Source organism: Panthera onca, chromosome D3 (assembly GCF_046562875.1).
Source record: "Panthera onca isolate mPanOnc1 chromosome D3, mPanOnc1 haplotype 2, whole genome shotgun sequence".
In the NCBI taxonomy this organism is placed as follows: Eukaryota; Metazoa; Chordata; class Mammalia; order Carnivora; family Felidae; genus Panthera; species Panthera onca.
The window spans coordinates 92804970-92832130 of NC_138350.1; the positions used below are offsets into that span (position 1 = coordinate 92804970).

A 27161-nucleotide genomic window follows, 5' to 3' on the forward strand; every position below is an offset into this window, starting at 1 on the left:
CTGCCGGTCCAAGGGGCAGGCGGGTCAGAAAGTGAGCACAGCTATCCAGTGGACTGCATCCGCACTCGGGCGAGCGCCGGCCTCTGGCAGGACGTGCATGTTGTAGACTCAGGCAGCAACCAAATCCTCGCTCCAGACGAGGCCCCGGCAGTTTGAGAGATTTTTTTTTTTTTTTTAAACTTTTACACAAATTTAGCAGGCGGGACGCAGTCTCCCGTCTCGGTGGCACGCAGTTTTCCACCTTTGGGCCACTCGGTGCCTGGGAGCGGCGCCCTCTCGCCCCCTGGGACCCGGCGGGTCCGCGGGCGGAGGGCGGGGGTCCCGGACGCCCGCCCTCCGCCCGCGCCCCGCTCCCCCCACCCCCCGCCCCCAGCCCGTCGGGCGCGGGCCGCGGGGGGTCTGGCCGGGCGCACGTGGACCCCCGGACGCGGGCGGGGGGCGGGGGACACGAGGGAGCCGCGTGCGCCCCGGCTGCCCCGGGAGTTTATTTAAAACTCGGAAGCCGGCGGCCGGCGAGCGGCTTGTTTATGTCAACCCGGAAACGGCGGGGGGGCGGGGGAGGGGCGCGGGGGCGGGCGCGGGGGAGGGGCGCGGGCGGGAGTCACGTTACCCGAGGACGCGCGGCCCAGCGCCGGGCGCAGCCGAGCCCCGGGCGGCGCGACCACAGGTGCCCGCGGCCGCGGCCCCGAGCCAGGCCGCGACCCCGACCCCGACCCCGACCGACCCCGGCCCGGCCCGGATCGGGGCCAGGGCCCCGCCCCCCTCCCTCCCAATCCCAGACCGGGACCGCCACCGCCCCCCCCCCCCCCACCCGACCCTGACCGGACCTTGACCCCCGACCCCAGACCCCTACCTGACCGGCCCGCACCTTGACCCCAGACCCTGGGCCCCGAGCCCGGATAAGGACCCCAACCCCGACCTGGCCCATCCCAACATGACGGGGCTGGAGGAGGACCAGGAGTTCGACTTCGATTTCCTTTTCGAGTTTAACCAGAGCGACGAAGGCGCCGTCGCTGCCCCAGGTGGGTCCGCGCGGGGCCTGCGGAGGGGGCGCGGGCGAGGGGCGCAGGGGCCGGAGGTGCGGGGGCCTCCAGTGCTGTGTTTCGGGGTGCGAGGCCGCAGGTGCAGGACCCTGGCGGTGCAGGGCAGGGGTGGGGGCGCAGGAACCAGATTGAAGTCAGGAGGGCTGGCCTGGGGGGTGTGCCTGGGGCCCCCATCCTGCCCCTAGGGCGCCGAGACCCAGTTTAGTGGGGAGTTGTGGGAGGGTGGGACAGGCCATGTCGCCAAGTGGCCACAGGGAGAGCATCAGGCCTCCTGCCTGCGGGTCACACTGTGGGGTCTCTCGGGCACTCATGCTGGAGAGGTGGCTTCTCCAGGGTGGGGGTGTGCTGCTTCTGCCAGGGGACACGAGTGTCCGAGGCCCTGGACTTGGACACTGTCGAGGGACAGGTGGTGAGCGGCCATTGCCAGAGGGCAGGGGGCCATGGAGCCCCTCCAGACCTGTCCCTGAGCGCCCCGGAGGCCCCGGGCCCCTCCCGGAGGAAGGGAGGAAGGGAGGAAGCGTTAAGTGAGTCTGCCCTCAAGAGCGGGAGCCTTTGTCTCTTTCATTTTCTCCTCTGCAAAAAGAAAGGTTTCAGTTAAACAAACAAATAAACGAAACCTCCAGCCTCCCGGAGTGGATGCTCTTGAGTCAGAGTCAGAACTCGAGCTGAGGTGTTGAATGTTCACAGCCAGCTCCTGGTGGCAGGCGCTGTCTGTGGGGGGGGGGGGGGGGGGGCGGGTGCAGGACCCCCAGAGCCGGGCCCCTCACCTCTGCATTCTGGCCTGCCCACGTGGCGCGAAAGCGAGGAGGCTGAAGGCAGCTCTTGGCGCTGATGGGACGGCATTTCTGCGATGATTGTATAATATTTTCCACGTCGCTCGCCACTCCTCCTTTAAAAACTGCAACGTCCTGTTCGTTTTTAAAGAATAAACGTTGCAGCCAGGCAGAGGCGGCCTGAATTTTGTCATCTGCACCCCGTTTTCGTCTTCCACGGCTGTGGGTCTCCAGGCCTCCGGGGTCAGTGGGAGCCAAGGCAGTTCAGGAGAGGCTGGGACTGGAAGGGCCGTGGTCCCTGGGGCCGTCTTCACTTTCTTCCCTGAGTCTGGAGGATTTCCAGCCCCCGGTTTCAGGCACTCAGCAAGTGTCTTTGCCAAGAGGCACAAGGTGAAAGTGGGGGCCGTGCCTGTGACCCCCCCCCCCCCCCACCGTGGTGTAAAGGCCCATCCTGGGCAGGGCCTCCCAGCACTGTCCTCCCACCACTGGGCCCTCAGGGGTGCTGCTGTGCCGGAAGGCTGGGGGGCACAGACCCCATGTGGCTTCTGTGGTTGGGGGCTTCCAGAGCTGGGGAGGACCTCGCCGCCTCCCTGTGCCTCCCAGAATGTCTGCTCCACACTCAGAGCCGACCCTGAGCCGGGAACCTTCATAAGGCTGCTTTTAATCCTCAGCTCAACATGTGCCCCGGCCCCCAGGCTCCCAGGGGAGTACAATCCAGGGAAAGTCTCCTGCGGGAAGGCTTCCAGGGTGCCGGCACCTGGGGCCCAGCATTCACCAGGCTTTGGGGGTTGGGCGGTCCCGAGCAACTAGGAGATAGCTCTGGGCAGAGGAGGCCAGGCAGAGAAGGAAAGGCCTCCTTCGCATCATCACGTGTTAGAAAGAAGTGTAGGAAACGTTCCTCTCTTAACGTATTTTTGTGAGAGATACTCGTGTTTTTTTTTTGTTTTGTTTTGTTTTGCATTTTACTAAGACTGTCTTTTAAGAGCACTTTTAGGTTCAGGGCTGAAGGAGAGGAAGGTGGAGAGATTTCCCCTAGACCCCCTGCCCTGCCCCGCCTCAGCTGCCCTGTCATTTAACACCTGCCTGGAGAGGGCACCTGTCACTGTGCTGGACCTGTATCCTCACCCACAGTCCACAGTGGACGGTAGGCGTCGCTCTTGGTGGTGCACGCTCCGTGGGCCTGGTCACACGTACGAGGACACGTGTGCATCGTGACCGTACCTCACAGAGCACTGGCACACGAGGACACGCAGGCAACGTTCCTGCACCCCACGGGGTCCTTGCACGGCCCTAGACACCCTGTGGGCTCCTTCTCCTCCAGCTCCTGGTGACCGCTGGTCTGTACTGTCTCTGTGGTTCTGCTTTTTCCAGAATGTCTTCCAGTTGGAGTCATACAGGATGTAGCCTTTTCAGACCAGCTTCTTCCACTCGGTGATGTGCGTTCCGGTTTCCTCCGTGTCTCTTCGTGGCTAGTGGTAGCTGATTTCTTTCTGGTGCTGGGTAATAGTCCCTTGCTGGATGGACCGGTTTATTTATCCATCACCTGCTGAAGGACATCTGTGATTGCTTCCGGGTTTTGGCCATTATTTAATGAAGTCCCTCCTCTTTGTTCTGAATAATTGATATATCATAATCATTAAACATTAAAATATCACGGTGTTATAGTAAGCTGTTACATTAAATTCTCCAGCCTTTACTGGGTGATAGAAATGGCTTCGCGCTTGTTCTGGAACGAGCCTGGATGTGGCTCCGTGAATGGGTAGCTGCCCCTGCGCTGGGCTGCGAGGCCCGGGAACGTGGCCTGACAGGCCGCTGGGCGCACGGAGACGGGTGCTCGGCCGCGGGGGCGCGGGGGCGCAGACCGGGTCTTTGTCACGGCTCCCCCTGCCTTAGCGGCATCCCCCACCCTGAGGAGTCGTGGGTGGTGGGCCTGCACCCCTGTCACTCTCGTCGCCTCGTGCTCCCGTTGGGCAGGAGGCATGCACACGGCTTCCGTCTCGCCTGGCGCTTGAAGGGCTGGGGCGCACAGAGTTCCTTGTCCCCAGGACGCTCGGCAGACACAAGTAGTCACCGTTCGTTGAGGGAAGGGAGAGAGCACGTTTAGAACCATTTGCCCCCACTGAACAGGAGGGGTGCTTGTGCTCACAGGGTCCCCGCACCCCGCCCCCCGTCCCATCTCTGGCGGCCCCAGCACCCCCCAGAAGGCTGGCGGGGCCCCTTTCTCAGGCTCAGGACGGAGCTGCCGCGTCGGCCGGGAGGCGGGCACCGCCCTGCTTCCCACCCGGGGCCGGAGCCCGGCTCCTAAGTTATTTTGGCCCCGAGCTGCGGTGCTGTCGCTGTGGCAACTTGGGAGGAAGTCGGCCAGGCCTGTGGGCCCGGGCTGGAGTGTCCCCGGCAGAAGAGCGTCCTCCGGGCCTCCAGGCTGGCGGGCGTGGTGCCGGGGGCCGAGGGCGGTGTGTCCCAGTGCGCACAGAAAGGAGACCTGTCTGCAGGGACCTTTATTCCTAAGTCCGTTGTCAGGAAGGTGGCGATGGCAGGAAGAGACCCGGGGTCTCTGGTGCTAGGGGCTCGGTGAGTGTGGGTCCTGCACCCTCAGGGGGCCTCAGGGGGGACCCTCAGCTTGCGGGACAGGCGCCCCTGCATTCAATGTGGGCGGTCCACCGTCCGCACTTTGTCCCGAGGTTCCGGGATGTTCCATCAGGATAGTTACTGGCACGAGGGTGTTTTCATTCAGGGCCTTTGTCAGAGGAAGACTGCAGCTAATAACGACGATTCCTTGAAGACAGGGAACGAGAAGGTGAGGGTCTGAGGGACAAGAGGTGTGCGGGGCGCCCGTGTGGCCCGGGGACAGGGGCGCCGCCGCCGTGAGGAGGCCGCAGAAGGCTGGGGTGGGGGGCACCTTTGGGGCAGGTGGTGGTGTCGGTGCGAGACCTTCCCGGGCAGGTTGTGGGGCCCCTGGGCTTCCTCGCGGTTCTGTGTGTGCCCCGCGGCCGCCGGGCCTGGGCCGCTGTGGCGCCGCCTCTGTGTGCTCAGGAAACAGGGCCGGGCGGCAGGCTCTCGCGTGGAGTGTGTTTCCGTTTTGTTTTGCTCTGTTTCCATCACCTGGGAAATTGCCGTCTTGCTGCCTGGTGGCTGTGGGGCCTCGGTGAGAAGGTCTGGTCGGGCGTCTTAGAGGACAGGACCGGGCGTCACGGGTGTGCGGTCCTCTGTCCAGCCCCGTGTCCTGCGGTCAGGCCCCAGCAGATGCCACGGGGGGGGGGGGTGTTCCTGGAAATGGAGAGCATCATTCTGTGAAGGACGAGGGGAGCCCGGTGGGGGTGAGCCCGCCCGTCCGTGCCCCGCCCGTCGCCGCCTGCAGGGGACGGGCCGGCAGGGCCAGGCCAGTGGCCGGGATGATGCCCAGAGGCCGTTGGCTTCAACACAAGACACATGGATGTACTTTTCTGGTGGTGGTTCGGAAGTGACAAAATTGTCTGGTTCTGAAATAGATTCTTTCTCAGAATGGGAGGAAATAGTTCTGACAAGTCTGAGCGCCGGAGAAGCCTGGGGGCGGCCCCCGTCCCACCCGGGCGTCCCTCCTCGGGGACACGCACCTGCGTGGGGCTGGGACTCCAGTGTGGACGGCGGAGGGGCGGTGCGTGTCCTCAGAGGACGGGCCACACCGCTGTCACTCTTGCGCGTGGAGCCTTCTGAAGGTCCCCACGATACTCGCTCCGACTCGGGCGCTGTCTTTCGCGCTCCCCTGCTCTGCAGGTTACTGAACGCTCGTTGGCAGACGGCCAGGTCCCAGAAGCAGCGGCAGAAAGTGACCCTAATGGGTGTTGAGCGCCTCAGCGGCTCCTGACGCGACATGAATCAGCCTGAACATCTCAGGGTTGTTAAGAAAGTTACTGGAAACATTTTCATTGAATCGCTAAGTAACACAGATTTGAATACGGTTTAGGTGGGTCCTCAACCCAAACGGAGTGGGGAGCAGGCGGGAGCCCCCGGGCTTGGCAAGCAGGGACGTCTCCCTTGATGTGTTTTTGCCCCGGCAGAGATACCTCCATCATGCAGCGCCCAGCCCCACCGTTGTGGGGCCCTCACGAAGGTCAGGCATGTGGCTTTCCGTCTGTAATTTGTTTAATTAGGGAAAGTGGTGTTTTAGGTGAGTCTTTTTTTTTTTTTTTTTTTAAATGAGGCTTTTTGCTTTTTCTTTTCTCATTGACTCATGTTTATTGACAGCGTTTGGTTTGCATAAAGTCCCCTCAGTAGTTCCACAGCCCAGGCCCATTGTCTGCTCCTCCTGGTCTCTTCCAGATCCTCCTAGAAGACCGCGCTCCCGGGGGCACACCGGTCAGACCGGCTGCGCCCCCACCGGCCGTTTCACCCAGAACCTGCCTGTGACCCCCCGCATGCCTCCACTGGCTGTGCAGTCAGAACCTGGGGCCCAGGCACCTGCTGGGGGGGCCCCCAGTCCTGCTCGGCTGTTTGGTAGGATTTGTTTTTTAATTCTTCGGATTACCTTCTTGCCGACAAATGTTAGCTCAATTGCGGGCTCAACCTTCTCTCTTTTTTTACGTTTATTTTTAATTTTTTAAGGAATCTCTGCCCCCAACAAGAGGCTCAAACTGACAACTACGAGATGGAGAGGTGTTCACTACACTCACTGAGCCAGCCGGGTGCCCCAACTCTTAAACTGTAGATGCACCGTTTTCCTTTTTTCTTTTTAAATTTTTAAAATTTCCTTCTGAGACAGAGTGAAAACGAGTTGAGGAAGGGCAGAGGGAGGGAGAAAGAATCCCAGGCAGGCTCGTGTGCTCACCGCAGAGTCCGATGTGGGGCTCGATCTCGTGGCCCTGGGATCCTCAGCTGAGCCCAAATCAAGAGTCGGCCGCTCACCCGACTGGGACGCCCGGGGAACCCCACCCATAGTGCTCTTTTAACCGTGTCAGGGAATACAGGGATCGGTCCATTAAACTTCCTTTGAGGTCCAGACAGCCTGGGAGCTGGAGGGGGCCCATCACAAGGGACACCACTTCCTTGGCGGTGACCCAGCACGTGGCTTTGTGACACACATTTGTATTTGTGGCGTTTAACGTTCCCCTCAGCCCCACGCCCGGTGCTCTGTCTGCTGGAGGCGGTGATTCCCTTTGAAATGAAAACACGTTCCTCACCGAACGCTGGGACGTCACGTGCGTCACGGGTCCGAGGGCTCTACGGCAGGGCCCACGGTCCGTGTGGGTGTGAGCGCCCCAGCCACAGGCGGGCCAGGGCCTGGGGGCCTCGTCCACCGGGAGGGTCTGGCGAGGTGCCCCTGTCGTCGGGACGTTGCCACCCGGAGGACAGAATGTCGAGACCGCGCTGGTCCTGGGAGCCCTTGGACCTGAGCCCACAGGCGGGCCGCACACTCCGAGCTGCTCCAGGGAGGGCAGAGCCCCTCATGCCTGTGGCTCAGGGCTCGCTGGGGGCCCCCAGGGGTGTCTGGCCCCCCCGAAGGCCAGAGGGGGCCGAGACCACAGGAGAGTAGCAGCGTGGCTTTCTCGGTGGTCTGGGAAAGCGCGTGTCTGGACAGGTGTGACGGTGGCGCGGGCAGGTGGCGCCCAGGCACCCAGGGCGCAGACGCAGACGCGGGCGGGGATGGGGCGTCTGCAGACCTGCGCTCACCGCCCCGCGGGCGGGGGCTGCAGGCGCCCAGAGAGGCGTGTGCGGCCGGTGCCAGCGGTTGTGGGATCGGCGCTGCTGGCTGGGCGCCTGTGGCAGCCCAGGAGGCAGGGGCTCCGTGGCCGGCAGCGAGCCGGGTGCTGGGGACCAGGACAGCCGAGCGTGTCTTTCACTCACACTCAATTTTGCAATATGCCAAACACACTAACGTCGTTTCTTGATGTCTGATTACTAACACTCCTGTCCTCTGAGTGTGTAAAACGGACTCACGCTCTCCTTGCTGATATTCTGCTTACCGATAATGATACTAATACGCGGGGAAACGTGTTTACTACACGGGAAGGCGTGTGGCTGCGAACAAACGTTTTCTGCTGAGGTGGACCTTTCTGCCGAGACCCCGTTGCGTGCGGAATGGCCCGGGTGTTGGCGCCCCTGCTGCTCCTGCCTCGTCCTGTCTGCTGAGGATCCGGGGTCTGGGTGGGGCCCTCCTTCTGGGGGCTTGTCCCCTCGCGCCTGCCGGGCCCCTCCCCCTGATGACGTCCCGCTCAGGCACCTGTGTGGCGGTTTGCCGGGTCCGGGTGTGGGGATGTGCACACGTGTCCCCGGGGGGCACGGCCGCCATGCCACCTCTTCCTCAGGAACCGTGACCTTCTCCGGGAAGTTCCTTTCCAGGGTTGCAACTTCTTGATTTTTACCAAGACTGTAATCGTATTTGTAACTTTTGATTGCAGTTCCTGTGTTCAGGTGTCAGTGGCCACGTGGGGAGCATGGGACACGGTCCCAGGGCAGGCGGCCCGTGTGGGCCCAGCTCCCCACCTCCCGCCCTGGGGAGACGAGGGGCTGGTCTTTTCCCCGCCTTCAGTGTCCCGGGTCCTGCTTGCCCATGGGGCCGTGGGAGCAGGCGGGGACCGAGACGGGAGGTGGGCGGCAGGGCGGCTGGGCCGTCTGGACGGGATCGCGTCCTGTCGCTCCCAGCGTCTGGTCTCCCCAGAGGCAGTGCTGCTCTCTCTCCCTCGGCAGAACTCTGCCCACGCTGCCTCCGCCAGGGCGTCTTAGCACCGCTGCCCGCCGAGCACCTGGGGTGCTCTCTCGGAAAGGGGGTGGGCCTGCGCGCTCTCCCCAGGCCACCTGTGAGGGGCCTGGAGGAAGAGAGGCCATTTGGGGAACAGCAAGCAGGTTTTCACGGGGGGCATTCAGAGCAAGAAAGCAAGAACTTCTTGGTAGCAAGGACGGCAAGAGCCTGGGTCTCCAGAGAGGGTGGTTGAATGGCTCCTTCTGGAAAAAATAAGAACAGCTGTAGACCCTTCCCTATTTAGGGTGCTAGACTGCTTCCTGTGAGCAAATACGATGGGGTTCGAACCTGTACTTTGAGACCCTTGATTCTCCAAGGCCGGTCCGTGCGGGTGTCTGAAACACAGCACGGGGCGGCACCCTCGTCGAAGGGAGTGTCTTCTGGGCAGCAGTGCCCTTAAACCAGGGGACGGTGTAGGGTTCCATGTGTGCGTTTCCATTATTCAGAGACTGTGCAGTCCTCCTCTCCAGGCCGACAATAATGAGGCACCAAGATGTGGCTCCAGAAATGCGGCTTTCCTATTAAAAATGACTAATTATACCGGTAGTGATTTTTTAGAAACATTTTTCTTGAAGTTATAATTAGCATATAACGATTCTTAAATACAGCTATGTGCCACTGTCATCTGCTTCCCAGGCCGTGAGAGACCCCAGAAAAGCTTTCCGTCGGATCCTCGGGTGTTGTGTCTGTAGCCAGTAGTCAGGACATCTTGACAGCGATGAGCTCATCGTATTCTTTACATGTGCAGGTTCCTGTAGCTAAACCCCACCCCTCCGCCCACCTGTCCACTCACCCATCCTTCCATCTGCCCACCCACCTATCGATCCACCCACCACCCATCCGGACGTCCAACCATCTACCCACCCGTCCTTCCGCCCACCCACATTTCCATCCACCCATCCATCCATCCGTCTGACAAACCGAGGACCTTGTCTGTGCCAGGTACAGTCATAGGCTCCGAAGACAGCCACGAAGCAAGCTAAGCTAAAGCAGGCAAGGGGTCCTGCTGTCACAGAACTTAGTTCCTTCTGATCAAAGAGGTGATGACCGAGATGATGTTAAGTGCCGAGGAAAAGAGATCGACTGGGGTGTCTGCGTGGAGAGCGGTTGGGCTGGGGACCGAAACCTGGGAGGGTGGCCGGGGAAGGGGCGTTTGCGTGGAGAGTGGAAGGGAGGGGGGAGCAGACAGCTCTCTGCGGGCAGGAACTTGGGGCGGAGGACGGCCAGTAGGAGCGTGACGGTGGCGTGAGGTGCAGCGGGTGCCCTCGCGCTGCAGGGCGGAGGAGGGAGGGGAGGCGGGGTCGGTTCCTGGGGTCCCGGCCCGGAGCTGCGCGGCGCCGACGGGCTCGCCGGGCTGTGCGCGTGCTTTCTGACGACTGGCCCCTCACGCCGTCTTCTTCTCTGGCCCCTTTCTAGAGCACTACAGTTATGCACCCCCCAGCATCAGCACCGCTCTGCCTCCCGGCTCGGCTCACCCCTCGCTGCCGGCTCTGTGCCACGACCTGCAGAGTGCCGCCCCGGGCATGCCGGGCGCTGCGGCCGGCCAGCCCCCGGGCTACGGGGGGGCTGTGGACAGCGGGCCCTCCAGCTACCTCCTGTCCTCCAGCCACATCCGGCCCAACGGAGCCCCCGCCCTGGAGAGCCCCCGCATCGAGATCACCTCGTACATGGGACTGCACCATGGCAACAACCAGTTCTTCCACGATGTGGATGTGGGAGACGTCATTCCCAGCTCCAAGCGGCCCCCCTCGACGGCCACCCTGAATCTGCCCAACCTGGAGGCCTACCGGGACCCCTCGTGCCTGAGCCCGGCCAGCAGCCTGTCTTCCCGCAGCTGCAACTCCGAGGCCTCGTCCTACGAGTCCAACTTTTCGTATCCCTACGCGTCCCCGCAGACGTCCCCGTGGCAGTCGCCCTGCGTGTCCCCCAAGACCACAGACCCCGAGGAGGGCTTCCCCCGCGGCCTGGGCGCCTGCGGCCTGCTGGGGTCCCCCAGACACTCGCCCTCCACTTCGCCCCGCACGAGCGTCACGGAAGAGAGCTGGCTGGGGGCCCGCACGTCCCGGCCGTCGTCCCCCTGCAACAAGAGGAAGTACGGCCTCAACGGCCGGCAGCTCTCTTGCTCCCCGCACCACTCGCCCACGCCGTCCCCGCGCAGCTCGCCGCGGGTCAGCGTCACCGACGACACCTGGCTGGGCAACAGCACGCAGTACACCAGCTCCGCCATCGTGGCCGCCATCAACGCCCTGAGCACCGACAGCACCCTGGAGCTGGGCGACGGCGTCCCCGTGAAGGCGCGCAAGACCGCCCTGGACCGCTGTCCCTCAGTGGCGCTCAAGGTGGAGCCGGCCGGCGAGGACCTGGGGGCCACGCCGCCCACGTCTGAGTTCCTGCCCGAGGAGGTCCCCCCCTTCCAGCACATCCGGAAGGGCGCCTTCTGCGACCAGTACCTGTCGGTGCCGCAGCACCCCTACCAGTGGGCCAGGCCCAGGTCCCCGACATCCTACACCAGGTGAGCGGGGGTCGGGGGCGTGCGGGGTCCGCGGGCGGCGCGGGCGGCTCCTCGCGGCCTGGTGGCTGCCGGTCGGGATCCGGGTGCCCGCAGGGCCGCTGCCTTCTGGCGCTTTCTGGGACGCCCACGCGGCCCGCGGCAGCCTCAGGGTTTGCCGTTAGAAGCATCACGCGTTCCCTGGGCCTCAGCGCCCTTCTCCCCGCGTGGCTGTATTCAAATCCGCGTCTTGTAAGGACACCCTCAAACCTCGTCTTCACTTAATTATCTCATTAAAGGCCCCGTGTCCCAACAAGGCCACGTTCTGAGCTGCTGGGGGGTGGGGGGGGGCTCCCGCACGTGCGTTCAGGTGGGGACCCGCCGGCCGTAACCAGGGCGCACACGTGTGCGCTCAGCATTTTTTCCATAAAACCAAACGATCCCTGTTTGTGTGCTTCCCTCCGCTGCTCACCCGCTCCCGTTCTCCCGCCTAATTGCCACCGTGGCGTCGCTGCAGCTGGGGCCTCGGCGCTGCGATTCCCCAGAGCCGCAAACCCCGCTCCCCGCGGTCCTCGGAGAACAGCACGGCCTCCCGTCCCGGGAGAGCGGCGCCCGCTCCCCGCAGTCTGACGACGGGAGCTCGGGCGAGCGTCTCGGGCTGTTGATTTTACTCCTCAGCGGCGTGCGGGCTGCGCCACTCCGCCGGGTCCACTTATCCAGCCCGGCGTTTTTATTTTTAACTAAATAGCCTTCCCAACAGGTGGGCCACTAATGCCGCCTGGCAGAGTGCTTTCTGCACCTCGAGCTTTACCAGCACGGAGACGGGCTTCCCTCGCAGCGCGGGGCGCCTCCCCGGACACCCCCGTGTGTCCCGTGTCCTGGGCTCGCTGTCCTGTTTCTTCCGTCCCTGTTCTGTGGGAGGGCGTTCCGGAAGCGACGCCGGGGAGCGGCACCCACTGGCTCCGGCGAGCGTGTCCGCAGCATCCTTTGATTCGGAATCTGCTCTGCTCAGACCCCGTGTCCACAGCGAGAGCCTGGGGCGCGGCCGCAAGGGGCGACGGGCTCGTGGGTGCCCGGCGAACCCGGCTGAGCCTGGAGAAAGTCTGTGGTGGGAAATCAATATGACGTTGACTGGATTCTTTTTTTAAATGTGTATTTATTTATTTTGAGAGAGAGAGCGCGCACACGCGTGAGCGAGCACGGGGGGAGGGGCAGAGAGAGGGAGAGAGAGAATCCATCCTGAGCGGGCTCCGCACCGACAGCCTGACGCGGGGCTCGATTTCAGGATCCGAGGGATCATGACCTGGGCCGAAGTCAGATGCTGAACCGACCGAGCCCCCAGGCGCCCTGTTGACTGACGGCCTGTAGAGCGTTGAGCTTGTGGACGCTGCCTTCCTGCCAGCGTGCTGTTTAGGGTGGGAGTCGGTGACGAGAAAACAGGAGAGCTCGAATCACCACAGATTTTTCTTGACTCGTGTCATTTCTATCCCAGCTTCTACTTTGCATGGTACGGAGCTTAACGAGCGGATGTATTCAGAGTTATCATCAAAACAAATGTATTTCAGCACCTGGATTTAATTCGTGAGCATGGGAGTTTTAAAAATCCATTTGGAGGCATTTAAAAATTTTTAAGAACCTTTTATGCCTGCTGTCCTCTCTATGATTTTCAAGTAAAAATAAGACTATTTCCAAGCCAACGGCCATAAGCACACAGGCTCACATACTATGGTCTCCGTGGACCCTGAAGGCCACGGTCTCCCACTGGACTCCTTGGGCCAAGGCCACAAGCATGAAGGAAACCGTGGCTCAGGGTGAAGCGTGACGTGTCGGTGACCCTGTGTGCTGCTCTGTGCCCTGGCGGCGTAGGCGACAGACATTTGTTTCCCGGGGTCAGAGGTCAGGGTGCCAGCGGGTTGGCTCCTGAGGCCCGTCTTCTTGGCTTGTGTCTGTCCAGATGTCCCCTATTTACAAGGACACCAGCCACCGGACCAGGGCCCACCCGGTGACCTCACTGTAACGTGACCCCATGCGCAAACACAGTCACATTCTGAGGTCCTGGGGTTAAGACTCCGGCCCAGGAATTTGGGGGGGATGCAGTTGAGCCCAGAGCACCCGACGTGGCCTCCGCGTGAGGACGGCAGGACACCTCCGACGACGGCCCCCCCTTGGAGGCTCGCTCAGCTGCGGGGCGTCTGCAGGAACTCGGGTGTCCCTGGCAGGTTGCTGTGGGTGCGGACCAGAGGAGTCCGTCTGTCTTGTCTGTGCTCAGGGCCCCACGATGTGCCCCTGTCACAGCGCCCGGTTGGGAGCAGGGGAGGGCGCCCGGAGTTCCTATGAGCTCGGTGAGCAAACACGGCACGTGGGGGGAGGGTGGAAGCTAACCTTTCCCCCTGTTTTGGTTTCACAGTGAAATATGTTTCCTGGTCCCTTGTCCTGTTCCCATGCTGTCCTGTCGGCTGGTGCCCCAGGGCAGCCGGGCCACAGGGACAGGCCGTCGTACCCGCGGGAGAGGGTGGCCGCATCAGGCTTCCTGTCCCACTCTGGCCAGCGCCTGGGACGTCAGCGGGGTCTCGGCTGTGCAGCCCCAGGGCCGAGTTTGTAACAGTCTCTGGAGTCTGGGATGTGGAGAATTCATCACAACAGATGTGCTGGGTGCACTTTTAATCCCATCCTGACCGGAAAAGGAGCTTTTTAATGAAAAGTGTGCAACACTAGCCTTTCCCAAGAACTCTGGATGCTGTGGGATTCTCTCCCTTTTGAGGTCTTTTTTTGTCCGAACATTTACGGCGACCCCTCTGTGCAGAGCGTCCTGATAGGCCCACGGCCGTCAGAAAGGGTACCTGGTTCTCGCTGCACTTGAAGAAATGGTGAAACTAACCATAGTGTTTCATAGAACTTCATTGCTTTATAGTTTTGACATGTTTTAGAGTTTAACAGAACGACCCTTCTGTTCTCAGAGCTTGGGAAATACACAGAAACTGCATCTATGTGTCTGAGTCCCTCTAAAATCTAGAATTTTCTAAGTCTTAGAGGCAGGCTGTGAGCCTCTTCAGAAAGGAGAGGGTGTTTGCAGTGATGATGCCAGTGATAACCGCTTCCCAGGTCAGCCTAGACTCCATTGCTGAGGCAGCTGGTGTGTGTGCAGAGGCTGGGGGAGGAGGGGGTGGGTGTGCAGAGGCGGGGCAGCTGGGGGGGGCGGGGCGGAGGCCGGGAGGCTGGGGGGGGCGGGTGCGTGGAGGCGGGGAGGCTGGGGGACTGAGTGTGGGGAGGCTGGGGGGGCCGAGTGTGTGGAGGCGGGGAGGCTGCGGGGGTGTGAGGAGGCGGGGAAGCTGGGGGGGCCGAGTGGGTGGAGGCGGGGAGGCTGGGGGAGGCTGGGGGGCCAGGTGTGGGGAGGCTGGGGGGGGGGCCGAGTGGGTGGAGGCAGGGAGGCTGGGGGGGGGGGCGTGTGTGCGGAGGCGGGGAGGCTGGGGGGGCCGAGTGGGTGGAGGCGGGGAGGCTGGGGGGGGGGGCGTGTGTGCGGAGGCGGGGAGGCTGGGGGGGCAGGTGTGTGGAGGCGGGGAGGCTGGGGGGGCCGAGTGTGGGGAGGCTGGGGGGGCGGGTGTGCTGAGGCGGGGAGGCTGGGGGGGGCCCCAGTGTGTGGAGGCAGGGAGGCTGGGGGGGGGCGGGTGTGCGGAGGTAGGGAGGCTGGGGGGGGCGTGTGCTCAGAGGCGGGGAGGCTGGGGGAAGGCAGGTGTGCGGAGGCGGGGAGGCTGGGGGGGCCGAGTGTGGGGAGGCTGGGGGGGGCGGGTGTGTGGAGGCCAGAACGGGATGAACATCTGAAGGCCTGACTTACAAGACACTAGCTTACGCTTGGTGACTTCTAGACGGTAGATGTCAGAGGGCAGCTTCTAGAGGCTTCCGCGGTGGCACGAAGGATCTCAAGTTTCGGTGGGTGCTCTTGACTCCTCGGGTCACTCGGCGGACCTGGCGGGTGTCCGTCCGGTCAGTGCACAACCGCCGGTGTTGGGGGTTGCCTCTGTGCGCATGGACGCCTTTTTTCCTAGGACAGGCTCACGGGACGTGTCAGCTTACAGGGTCTTAACGTCTTCGGCTTCTGCACCCAGAATCATCTCTGAATTTGCCTTCAAAGAGGCGTACTCACGTGAGGAATATAGACGGATAAGGAAACCGGTTTTGGAAGCACAGAAGCCTTCTATTTGAGTTTGTTTTAAAGATTGTGTTTCGGGGCGCCCGGGTGGCTCAGTCGGTTGAGCGTCCGACTTCGGCTCAGGTCACGATCTCGCGGTCCATGAGTTCGAGCCCCGCGTCAGGCTCTGGGCTGATGGCTCAGAGCCTGGAGCCTGCTTCCGATTCTGTGTCTCCCTCTCTCTCTGCCCCTCCCCCGTTCATGCTCTGTCTCTCTCTGTCTCAAAAATAAATAAATGTTAAAAAAAAAAAAAAAAAAGATTGTGTTTCTAAGTAACGTCTACATCCAACGTGGGGCTCGAAGCCGCAACCCCAAGATCAGGAGTTGCACGCTCCACGGGCCGAGCCAGCCGGCGCCCCTAATGCGATCTTCTGTAGCATCAACCTCTCACTTGCAGAACTAAATTCCTATATGGGAAACTTTGCTCTTTCGATTTGAGCTCTTGAAGAGATTTACTAGGGGGCCAGGTAACCGTAATGAGCTGTCTTTGCTCAGAGCTGAGCTGGGTCAGGGACCTGGGGAGGCTGTGCGTCTAGGGCGGCGTGGTTGACATTTCTTTCAGGTTTTTGGCTGCAACATCGATTTTCATGGCGTCCCCGGCCCTTGTGCCCGGCGTTAGGTGCTGGCTTCTGGAAGTCTGTCGACCCCGACTGATTTTATGTTTTCTGAGTGTCTCAGAGTGTGTCCCAGCTTGGAGTGAGATTCAACTGTAGGCTGGTAATGCTTGGGACCATCGCGGTGTCCCTGGGGTTTCGCCCCTGTCGCACCCCTGTGGGAGCCCTGGCCCCGAGCCGTCTGTGCTCAGGCGGTCTTGGGCCATGTTGGCATGTGGCTCGTGGCACAGCAGCAGGCCCCTTGGAGGAGGCTCGCTGACACGGAGCTTTAAGATAGGAGGGAGCCTGCTGGGCCGTGCCGTGGGGCCCCGTGGGGACTCTGTAGTGTCCCCTTTGTGCTGGCAGGACGCAGGTGCAGTCGGGGACGCCCGTTAGGGCCCTGGCTATCGAGGGGCAGAGCCAGAACTCAGCCCGTGACCCCTGACCGCTGCTCCCAGGAGACGTGTCGTGGAGGGCGGGGTGGGCGTCGGGACGTGCCCGGAAGTGACGAGAACGCGTCCTGCTAGGGGACGCTGAGCGCGCTTCCGGGGCGGGCGGACGCCCAGCACACAGGTCCCGGGGAGGCCAGAGATTAACCTGAGGCACAACCCCTTCCGGGGTGAACCCGGCATCTAGCGGGGAGGACCCAGGCGCCGTCTGTCCCCATCGGGGACGCTGAATGCGCCGTGTCTGCTTGTCACACAAGTACGAGGGCCGAGAGGCCCGAGCTTGAGAGGCTTTGCGGAGACCCGGGCCTCTGCCTCTCGTGCGGGTTCTCTCTGCTTTTACCGAGCTCACGGCCAACACCTGGGAAGGTGCTTCGCGGCGAGTACTGCCTCTGCCTTGAAAGGTGAGCCTGCCGTTGGCGAGCGTAGTTAGCGGATGTGTGGGGGCGGGGAGGGCAGGGCGAGGCTTCTGCCCACCTCTGCCATGGTTGTCCCAGGTGCGAGTGCGGGACGTGGCCCTTAAGTCAGACCACCGAGATCCGGACCGTGGCTCATTTCATAGAACGGTCAGAGGGCGGGAGGAGTTACCGCGTTGAGTCTGACCTGCTCCCGTCTGTCCTGTGCACACGGGGCCTTCAGGGGACCCCAGTGTGGAGATTTCCCAAACAGTGGGAGCCCTGCCGGGAGCAAGCGTCCCGTGACGTCCTGTGTCGCTGACCGCAGACAGATCAGAACTGATCTCTGCTCGGGCCTTTTCCTCTGAGGAAAGGGTGCGGGAAGGGGGTTGTCCACCCCCGGTGACCGGTGTGGCCTGCCGCCAGGCCAGCTCCTGCCAGAGACCGTGGTTGTGCCAGAGACACATGCAGGACTAGACCTTCCACGCAAAGCACTAGGACTTGCTTGCCCGTGTTGCTTGGTTTCTTGAACAAAAACCACTTACGTATCACGATGGGGTTCGCTTTTTTATAAATAGTTCTAAACCGTCATCTGCGAGCTGGGACACACAGTATTCGGTCAGTTTTCAGTAAACAAGCAACTTGCCTAAGGTCTTGCTTCTGACGCAGGTGGTCTGTGCCCTGCCTGCCGCCTGCACGTGGGCCGTGGGGCAGGTGCATTTCCGGACGAGGTCGCTGCCCTGAGAAAGTGCACGCAGCAAACCCCACCTGTCAGGCTGCCTTCGGCTCCGCGCTGCAGGGACTCGGGGGCCAGGGCGTCTCTGAACCCCGGAGCCACCCGCACACTAGGTTCCCGGCTCTGTGGGCGCTGATCCCGGCCAGCCCCGGGGGAGGGGCAGGTTCTAGTCCTAGCATAAATAAACGCTTCTCCTGCAGAGCTCGAGCCGCCCACGCAGGACACGCAGGGCAGGGAGCAGGGAGTTACGCGTGGTGCTTCCGTGTTTAGTGCGGTGACAACTGTGCGACTTTATCGCCGCTGCCGTGTTGTTGCGACGGCCCGTCGAGGCGGACGCTCCAGGCCTTTCTCTGGTGCGCAGGCCGCTTGTAGGTTTGAGCGGACGGTCGCCAGGATGTGGTAGTTCATCCCAGTGCCCGTGATCTCACACATGGTGAGATCGTGCCCAGTTCTCCAGCCACGTGGCAATGCCTCGATTTCCCTCGGCATCACTCCCCACGGGTGAACGTGGCCATCTGTGGGGTGGGTGCGCGGTGACGAGTGCCCCCCTCCCACCGGAGCCTGGGGTCCGGCAGGGCTGTCAGGGGCGAGCACTGTGGCCTGAAAGCCTAACGTGCCCCTCCCCAGGGCCCTGGACCCAGGCCCAGAGAGCTCCTTGCTGTGGGAGGCAGTGTGTGGGTAAGCCTCGTCGTACAGATGGACAAACCGAGGTGTGTGGCAATTTCCCAATTTAAAATAAAAGAGTAAGAAGCCACCAGGCCCCGTAAGGTTCTGGATGGCACGGCCTGCTCACTGGAGGGCTCTGTGCTCTGAGGCCACGTGCGGATCGGGGCCCACGTGCTGGCGTCTCCTCCCGGCCGGGGCCCGGAGCTGCTCAGCTGCAGGGTGGGGTCTCGGTTCCCATCACGGAGGGGCGTGCGGGCACGTGGGCCAGAGGCAGAGGCCGTGGGCGGTGGCTGATGCTTGCAGAGAAGGGGCCCTCAGCTCTGGCCGAACTGGGGACAGGTGCCGCGACCCCGCAGGCAGGGCCCGGGACCACGGTGATGTGGCTGCGGCATCCGCTGGCAACGGGGCTCCCGTGGCCTGAGCACAAGGGCTCGGCCCCAGACAGCGTCCCCGGCGTGAAATGCTGTGCTTGGACGCATCCTGAGCCGCTGGGTTTCTAACTTCACGTTAGAGAAAGAGTGGTCGCTATTTGATGAGTATCCAGGCTGCGGGTCCCCTATTGGAACCGAACCCATTGGGTGACCTCGGCTGTGTGTCTGTCCCTGCCTGTCCTGCGTGCTCCGCCCGGTGGGAGAGCCTGCTTCACGGCACCTTTGCACCCCAACCTGCGTGAACCTGGAGGTCCCGAGTTTCTCAGTCTTTATAAGCAGCGTGTGGCTGGTGGCGTTCTGCTGCCCGAGTGCCACCGGGAGAGGTGGTCTGTGTCCACACAGGTCCAGTCTAGTCCCGGAGGGGCGGAGCGCAGGGGCAGGAGTGAGGCGTCGGTACAGAGCTCCCTTCTGCTGGGTCGACGGCGGGTCCCTCGTAGTTGTTTCCGTCTGCGTCTGGATTTCTGGACAGAGCCTCCTCCTCTCTGCCTCCCTGAGCAGCCCCTGCCTGGTGGGACCGTAGGGAATCTCTGGCATTACTGGATCGGTCTGGGCTGTTCTGGAGGGCAGGGGGCTGGCGGAGGCCGTGGGCTCTGGGCCATCCCTCCCCATCTGAGTGCAGGGCAGTGAGGTCAGGGCACAGTCTGTGGCCGTGGGGGCCGTGGGGGCCATGGAGGCGTGTCTGCGAGTTGGGGGCAGAACGCGGGTGATGTGGGTGCCCTGGGAGCCAGAAAAAGCCCGGGCGGTGGGACTCCTGAGGCAAAGACTATCAGGGAATTTACCGAATCCGTCAGTTTAGAACCCGGCACGAGTATGGAGTATGGCTCGCGCGCCGTAGGTTCCCAGTTTGTGCTGAGTGTGAATGGAGCTCCTGACTGGCCACAGCCTCTCTGGGCTGCTGAGCCTGCACGTGGGGCACAGGGACAGGTCAGGGCCAAGGAGGCGGTGTCGCTGTGGATGGGCCTCCTGGAGGGGCTCCCGGGTCCCAGGACCATCACGGGACGCGTCGCCAACCGCGGGGAGGGGCGGGGTGGGGGCAGACGGCTCACTCGGGAGCCTGCAGACGATGGCCTCCTTGTGCCTTTCCTGCATCCTCTGCGTGACTGTCCTCCCTGCGGCATCTGTCGCAGGTCCTGCTCCGAGTCACCCTCAGTGACGGAGCAGAGGCAGCTGTCGGGCAGCGAGGGCCCAAGGCTCCGGGAGCAAAGTCCTGTGCGAGGTCTCCCCCGGACTTCTGTCCCCGCAGAAGCGAAGCCCCTCCTTCCCGGGGGGCCACCCTGTGGGGCCCCGACAGTGGGCACTGCAGGGAGGACGTGCACAGGGAAGGGCGCCTGGCCCTGGAACGCTGGTGGGCGGTCAGCCAAGGTTTCATCACGGGTGGACCTACCTGTCCCTTCCCGACAGGACTCAGCCGCCCTCCAGGAAGGTCGACCTCTCGGGTGTGGGAAGAAGCTTCTCAGCCCAGAGCCGGGCGGGGGCGGGCGGGCCTGTGCCAGGACTCCTGTGTGGTCCCGGGCGCACCCTGTGCCCGGATCCCGGGCGAAGGGCCTGAGAACCGCACTGATAACCCTCTTTAAAATGAGAGGGAAAACCAAAATAAACAGATGAGAGGAGAGGAGGCCTTTGGCCGCGACCCTGAGAAAATGTGTTGCGTTAAAACTTTGATAATTTCGTTTTCCTTAAGTTTCGATTGTCCTTCCTTTGGGCGGGCCTGAGTCCTGCCAAGTTCAGAGTTTACGGCTTCAGTTACTTTAGGAAAATAGGGCTCATAAAAGCCGTTACAGCTTTCTTCTAAGTGGTAAGTACCTATAAGCTGTGGATACACAGAAAGAGACACGAATCACGTGGCCGGGCCCCGAATACCACAGCGGCCCTGTGAGCGCTGTCGCCTCCCGTGACAACCTGGCCCCGCCTGCTACTTGGTACCGCGGAGAGCCGAGGACGCGTGCGACAGAGTCCCCGCCGTCCCCTCCTGGCTGTCCCACAGCCCAGACGTCGCATCATCTCATCTACACGTTCAGCGGGCGTCTCTTTGGAGCCACGACCCCGTCGGCCATCAGGGCGTCCCCCCACCCGGGCTGGGTCTCCCTGGTGCCCCCGTGGTGTTGCTTTGCAGGCTCTCCTGTCCTGGGTAGTCCCTGTTTTGTTTTTTGTTTCTCAGACTGGTACTGAATTTGGTCATCTGGCTTCGTGTTTTGGCAAAATGGCGAGTGCACGCCCCTCGGGAGGCAGACGTCCGGTGTCCCTCTCTGGCGTCAGTGGTCACTGACGAGGTGATTTCCATCCAGAGTCTCGGGGCTTTGGAGGTCTGGCCTGAGCCCTGCCGTGGCCCCGTTAGCCATGGGTCTCCCAGAGCGCCGGCCGGGTGGCTGACTGTCGTGTGAGCCGCGCTGAGGCTTGGAGACTTCTGTGCGCCCCGGGCCCTGGCAGGAGCAGTGCGGTGTCATCAAGGTCACCTTGGTTTTGACTTCCAGTACAAACAGCCCCCCCCCCCCCCCCACCCCGGGCCTCATCCCTCAGCGGTTCTCCCGGCGGCTGGGCCTCTGGCTCGCCGGGTCCCCTGCACAGAAATGCTGGAGGGCCCTTGCAGAAGCCACGTCTCTGTCCAGCTTTGTGTGCGAGGCGGTCAGGGCACCACGTGTCAGCGAATACCTGTTAGGAACTGGTGCTGTGACACGAGGAGGCTGTGTTGTGCAGCAAAGCACAGATGCGTGGCTCAGCGGACGGCCCTGCTGCCGGTGCTTCTGGGCAACGTCGCTGAAGGGAAGGGGCCGTCGGCAAGGTCCGGCGGGTTCTAGAGACGCCGGCCTCTGTCCATGCGGCCCTCGACTCTGGTGAGGGGTGGAGCTGGCGGCCCGGGTGGGAAGGGCTTCTCCAGGGTCCCGGGACCGGCCAGGCAGACGCAGCTGGGACCTGGCCGGTTCCCTCCTCACAGCCTGGAGGTGCCGCGAACCAAGCATTTAAAAGAACCCTTCACGCTTTTCCTACGTGGAGGAAGACTGAGGTTCAGTGAGAGTCGAAAGGCGTTTCTCGTGGGAAACGGGCGGTGGCAGCCGCTGTGAGAACCCGGTGATTCAGACTGGGAGCGCGAGGCCTCCTCTCCCCACGGGAGGCCTCGCCCACGCTCGGAAGGGGTGCCGGGGAGACTGTGACGGCTCGAGGGAAGCCGTCACACAGGGCAGTGCTATCCGGGCCCCTGGCACACGGCAGAGCTCCCGGCGGAAGGGGCCCCTGCCCCCCCCACCCCCCAGGTGACTGGCACTGACCCAGGCCCCAGGGCCGCTCTGGGGGGAGGGGGGGTCCACATGCGACAGCAGCTCGGGTAGTTATGATAGTAACGGGCACACGATTTGGATTTGTGTCTCCTGAGACAAGGACGACCGTTTTTTTTTAAGTTTCTTTATTTTGAGAGAGAGAGAAAGAGAGTGGGGGAGGGTCAGAGAGAGAAGAGAGAGGGAACGAGTGGGGGAGGGACAGAGAGAAGAGAGAGAGTGAGCAGGGGAGGGTCGGAGAGAGGAGAGAGAGGGAACGAGCGGGGGAGGGACAGAGAGAAGAGAGAGAGTGAGCAGGGGAGGGTCGGAGAGAGGAGAGAGAGGGAACGAGCGGGGGAGGGACAGAGAGAAGAGAGAGAGTGAGCAGGGGAGGGTCGGAGAGAGGAGAGAGAGGGAACGAGCGGGGGAGGGACAGAGAGAAGAGAGAGAGTGAGCAGGGGAGGGTCGGAGAGAGGAGAGAGAGGGAACGAGCGGGGGAGGGACAGAGAGAAGAGAGAGAGTGAGCAGGGGAGGGTCGGAGAGAGGAGAGAGAGGGAGTGAGCAGGGGAGGGACAGAGAGAAGAGAGAGAGTGAGCAGGGGAGGGTCGGAGAGAGGAGAGAGAGGGAGTGAGCGGGGGAGGGTCGGAGAGAGGAGAGAGAGGGAGTGAGCAGGGGAGGGTCAGAGAGAGGAGAGAGAGGGAACAAGCGGGGGAGGGACAGAGAGAAGAGAGAGAGTGAGCAGGGGAGGGTCGGAGAGAGGAGAGAGAGGGAACGAGCGGGGGAGGGACAGAGAGAAGAGAGAGAGTGAGCAGGGGAGGGTCGGAGAGAGGAGAGAGAGGGAACGAGCGGGGGAGGGACAGAGAGAAGAGAGAGAGTGAGCAGGGGAGGGTCGGAGAGAGGAGAGAGAGGGAGTGAGCGGGGGAGGGACAGAGAGAAGAGAGAGAGTGAGCAGGGGAGGGTCGGAGAGAGGAGAGAGAGGGAGTGAGCGGGGGAGGGACAGAGAGAAGAGAGAGAGTGAGCAGGGGAGGGTCGGAGAGAGGAGAGAGAGGGAACGAGCGGGGGAGGGACAGAGAGAAGAGAGAGAGTGAGCAGGGGAGGGTCGGAGAGAGGAGAGAGAGGGAACGAGCGGGGGAGGGACAGAGAGAAGAGAGAGAGTGAGCAGGGGAGGGTCGGAGAGAGGAGAGAGAGGGAGTGAGCAGGGGAGGGACAGAGAGAAGAGAGAGAGTGAGCAGGGGAGGGTCGGAGAGAGGAGAGAGAGGGAGTGAGCGGGGGAGGGTCGGAGAGAGGAGAGAGAGGGAGTGAGCAGGGGAGGGTCAGAGAGAGGAGAGAGAGGGAACAAGCGGGGGAGGGACAGAGAGAAGAGAGAGAGTGAGCAGGGGAGGGTCGGAGAGAGGAGAGAGAGGGAACGAGCGGGGGAGGGACAGAGAGAAGAGAGAGAGTGAGCAGGGGAGGGTCGGAGAGAGGAGAGAGAGGGAGTGAGCGGGGGAGGGACAGAGAGAAGAGAGAGAGTGAGCAGGGGAGGGTCGGAGAGAGGAGAGAGAGGGAGTGAGCGGGGGAGGGACAGAGAGAAGAGAGAGAGTGAGCAGGGGAGGGTCGGAGAGAGGAGAGAGAGGGAGTGAGCGGGGGAGGGACAGAGAGAAGAGAGAGAGTGAGCAGGGGAGGGTCGGAGAGAGGAGAGAGAGGGAACGAGCGGGGGAGGGACAGAGAGAAGAGAGAGAGTGAGCAGGGGAGGGTCGGAGAGAGGAGAGAGAGGGAACGAGCGGGGGAGGGAGGGCGTCCACAGGACGCTGCTTCTTTGTGGTTGCAGATTTCCCAGAGTCCCCTCTGCGCCAGGCCCGGCAGCTGAACCTCGACCAGTGGTCTTGGGGGACGAAACGAGTTCGGGCTCTTCAAGCTAAAAGCAGCTTTGGCCAACTGTATACCTTACACGGGGCTGGTGTTCCTGTGCTGTTTCACCAGTTTGTGCTTCACACGGAGTTTACGAGACCTGTGTCCTGCAATTGTGAAATCATTACGTGTCACTTTCAAATGAGTGTGAACAGAACTAAGGACGGTGACCGTCAACCCGGAGCAGATCTGGAGGACGCAGCAGGACCGGGCCGTCTGTTGGGCTGGGCGCCAGGCCTTCAGGCCAGGGGTTGGGGGCACGCGTTGTCTTCGGAAAAATGCATATGAGAAATCAGACGATGGGGCTCCTGGGGGCTCGGTTGGTTGAGCGTCCGACTCAGCTCAGGTCATGGTCTCACGGTTTGTGGGTTCAGGCCCCACGTCGGGCTCTGTGCCGCCAGCTCGGAGCCTGGAGTTGTTTCAGATTCTGTGTCACCCTCTCTCTCTGCCCCTCCCCCGCTCCTGCTCTGTCTCTCTCTCTCTCTCAAAAATAAATCAACATTAAAAAAAAAAGAAATCAGACAGATATGGAGCCTCCTGAGATCTTCAGAGGTTAGTGCTGCTGGTTTGAAGTGTTTGTTATTAATATCTAACGGGCTGTTTTGCACTTGGTGTGTCTGTGACCACGAGGCCCCAGCAAGGTCTTTGGTGGGATGTGTTGGCAGGATGGGCCACGTGCATGGAGCACGTTCTCCAGCGGGTTCTCCACACGCACGACCCGGCCGATGAGGGGCCTCCCGGAGTGTCTCGGGGCGACGTCTGGAGACACATCCAGAGGTTCAAGTGTTTGCTGCCTTTGATGTGACCAGGAAGGTGGCCTAGGCCTCTTACTTGGCCGTTCGCCTCGCTGGTGATAGCGACAAATTGGAAACAACCCAGAATCTGAGCAGCGAGGTAGCAATCAGTTACTTATATGGCAAAATAGGATACTGGGATCGAACCGATGTTTAACAGTATGCCAAAATGCTGAACATCTTTAATTTTAAAAAGGCAGGGTATCCGGTTACATATTTTACTTTATTAAAATACACCCTTTTTTAAATGAGAATACTCCCAGATACACATCCAATTGTGGAGATCGTTTCTGGGGAGGATTTTGAGATGTTTGAGCGCGTGCACGTAGAGAGCTTCAGGTAGTCTCTACAGGTCACGTGGATCGTACTTATGGATTCAGCCACCTTTTTCTTGTTGCACTGAGAGGATCAGATCAACTCGAAGATGGGTCTGAAGTACGGAGTCGTCTGCTACGTTCAGCGGGCAAAGCCCAGGAGCCGGGGCCAGGGCCGGGCGGCAGCGTGGGGACCGGCCCGTGGGGACCGCGGAGCTGTGGCCCCAGGGCCCCAGATATCTCTCCGGGCTCGGCCCCGTCTCTGAGCCGGAGACGAGTTTGCATCTGTTGTCACACCGGAAATTTTCAGTGACTTTAACCGCGTGTAGCGTAGCACTTTGTGATCACGCGAGACCACGCGGTAGCGCACCGTGGGCACACTCGCCGATGACCCAGAGCGGGTCGTTCGGGCACGTTTACTCTCCGGTCACGTTCAAGTGCGCAGGGGATTAGAAAGCGCCTGTGCCCAGGCCCACGCTCCAGGGACCTGCCGCGGTGCCTCCCACCTCCTTCCTGCCCCCCCTTTCTGGTTTTACCTCCGGGAGGCAGGTGGCCCCAAGAGTTTGTTTCTCTTTCTGTTCACCTAGGTCGGTGGAGCGGTTAGGGTCACACGGGGCTGGTGTGTGGGACACTGAGCGGAGGCGCCCTCGCCACAGCGGGGGTGCGGTGTTTGCCTGCCTGCGCGCTGCGCTGTGCGGAGTCCGTCCGGGCAGGGGAGCAACCCGCCGACCCCCTTCCCGCCCTCGACCCCTCCCCAGAAGTCCTCCCAGATGGCCTTTCCTTCCGCCCTCGGTGTCACCGGAAGCCGGTGCTCGGCTGATAACCTCGTCTAGGAAATGCCTCTGACCCACCAAGGCGTTTCCTTCGTCAGGAAAAGTCTCATTTGACGGCTGTGTAAGCCCTTTAGAAGCGACGCTGGCATTTCACGCCAACTTTGGCCCGTTTTAGTCCTGGGCAGATTCCCTGCGCACATGTGTCTTTACCCCACTCTTAGCTGGTCAAGTTGCTGGATCGGTTTCTCTAGAGATCCCTGAGGTTTGTCTACACAGTGAGAGACCCTGGGCCTCAGGTTTTGTCTCAGCATCTCGTTACGACGGAGTTGACGCGCACACAGCAGGCAGGGGCGTGAAGGGGAGACGGGGCCCCCAGAAGCGGGCTGTGGTTGGAGCGCGGTGGCCGGTGGACCAGACCCCGGTCCAGTGGGGGGGGACACAACGGCCAGCACAGGTGGCCCAGAGCTGCTCAGGGCTGCGCGTTAGCTTCCTAAGGGGTGGGGCCCTGAGGCATATACTTCGTCGGGAGAGCGGGACCTGGTTTCAAAGGGGAAATTGCCTCCTTTGCAAAGGTCGCCAGCTCTGCAGCTACGAAATGGGGCTGTTAAAGCAAACCTCTGTGCCACGAGGAGACAGCGTGGTTCCGTGGCTCTTAGGATGGGATCTGGCAGGTGCACACGCTTGCCCTTGCCAGCGCACACATGTGACCTCGCGTGACACCCCCGGTTTCCCTCTCTTCTCCTGGGTCTGCGCCCTCAGCGAGCAGGCCGTCTCGTTTGTCCTGCGTGGGCCCTGGGTCGAGGGGGCTGGGGTGCGGTCACCGCGAGCTAGTTAGAAGGGGGGCCGGCGAGCCCTGGACGGCCGGCGAGCGGGGCCGTGGCCTCCCGTTCCTGTGGTCAGGCTCGTACCTCGGTGACTTTGAAAGGATCTTCAGTTAGTTCCGGAACCCGTCCTGCCACGGAGGATAAATCATTTAAAAAGGCCTATCCCGACGGGAGGGAACTATTTTGAGGTCGTGCGCGATGTCTGCCAGAACCTCGTCTCGGGACCCGACAGCCTGCGGCGTGCGTCCCGGTCACGCGACCGTTGGCCTCACGGGGTCGTTCCCCTGCCCGACGGGAACGTCGGACGTCGGACGTGGCGGGGCGCTGCCACGGCGCGCGTGCGAGGAGGCGCGTGGCGTCGCCATCTAACGCCCTGTGTGTTCTCCCGCAGCCCGTCCCTCCCCGCCCTGGACTGGCAGGTGCCCTCGCGCTCGGGGCCCTACGAGCTGCGGATCGAGGTGCAGCCCAAGCCCCACCACAGAGCCCACTACGAGACGGAGGGGAGCCGCGGGGCCGTGAAGGCGTCGGCCGGAGGACACCCCAGCGTGCAGGTACCGGTCTGCTGGCCGCAGGACGCGCCGGGAGCCCGAGGGGGCCCCTGGTCCGCCGCTCGTGGTGCTTCTATCTGTGCTTCTCTTTTTCTCTTAAAGCGTAATTGTTCTCCCCTGGCCCCTTCAGCTGAGAGCGTACAGTCCTGCTTTCCTCCTTCGTAAGACGGTGGCTGGCAGTGGACGACCACGTAGCTCTCGGCTCCGTAGCTTAAACCCAGCTGTAAGCAGCTAAGACTGTGTGCACGTGGGATTACTTTCAGGGATTCCCAGGGATCTCTAGGGCCGGGGGTCGCCCGTG

The 27161-nt window shown here is 62.2% G+C and overlaps 1 protein-coding gene across 4 annotated transcripts in view; it reads left to right on the forward strand.

Moving 5' to 3' along the window:
• The window catches only part of NFATC1 (nuclear factor of activated T cells 1), a 109102-nt gene that overhangs the window by 3954 nt on the left and 77987 nt on the right, over positions 1 to 27161 (forward strand). For 3 of the 4 annotated variants that reach the window (XM_078435104.2, XM_078435105.2, XM_078435107.2), the window contains exons 2-3: positions 9948 to 11043; positions 26704 to 26863. In XM_078435104.2, coding sequence (XP_078291230.1) covers positions 9948 to 11043; positions 26704 to 26863 — 1256 coding nt within the window. Of the gene's footprint in view, positions 1 to 602; positions 1023 to 9947; positions 11044 to 26703; positions 26864 to 27161 lie in introns of those variants that run through there. The other variant, XM_078435106.2, reaches the window with a different exon arrangement.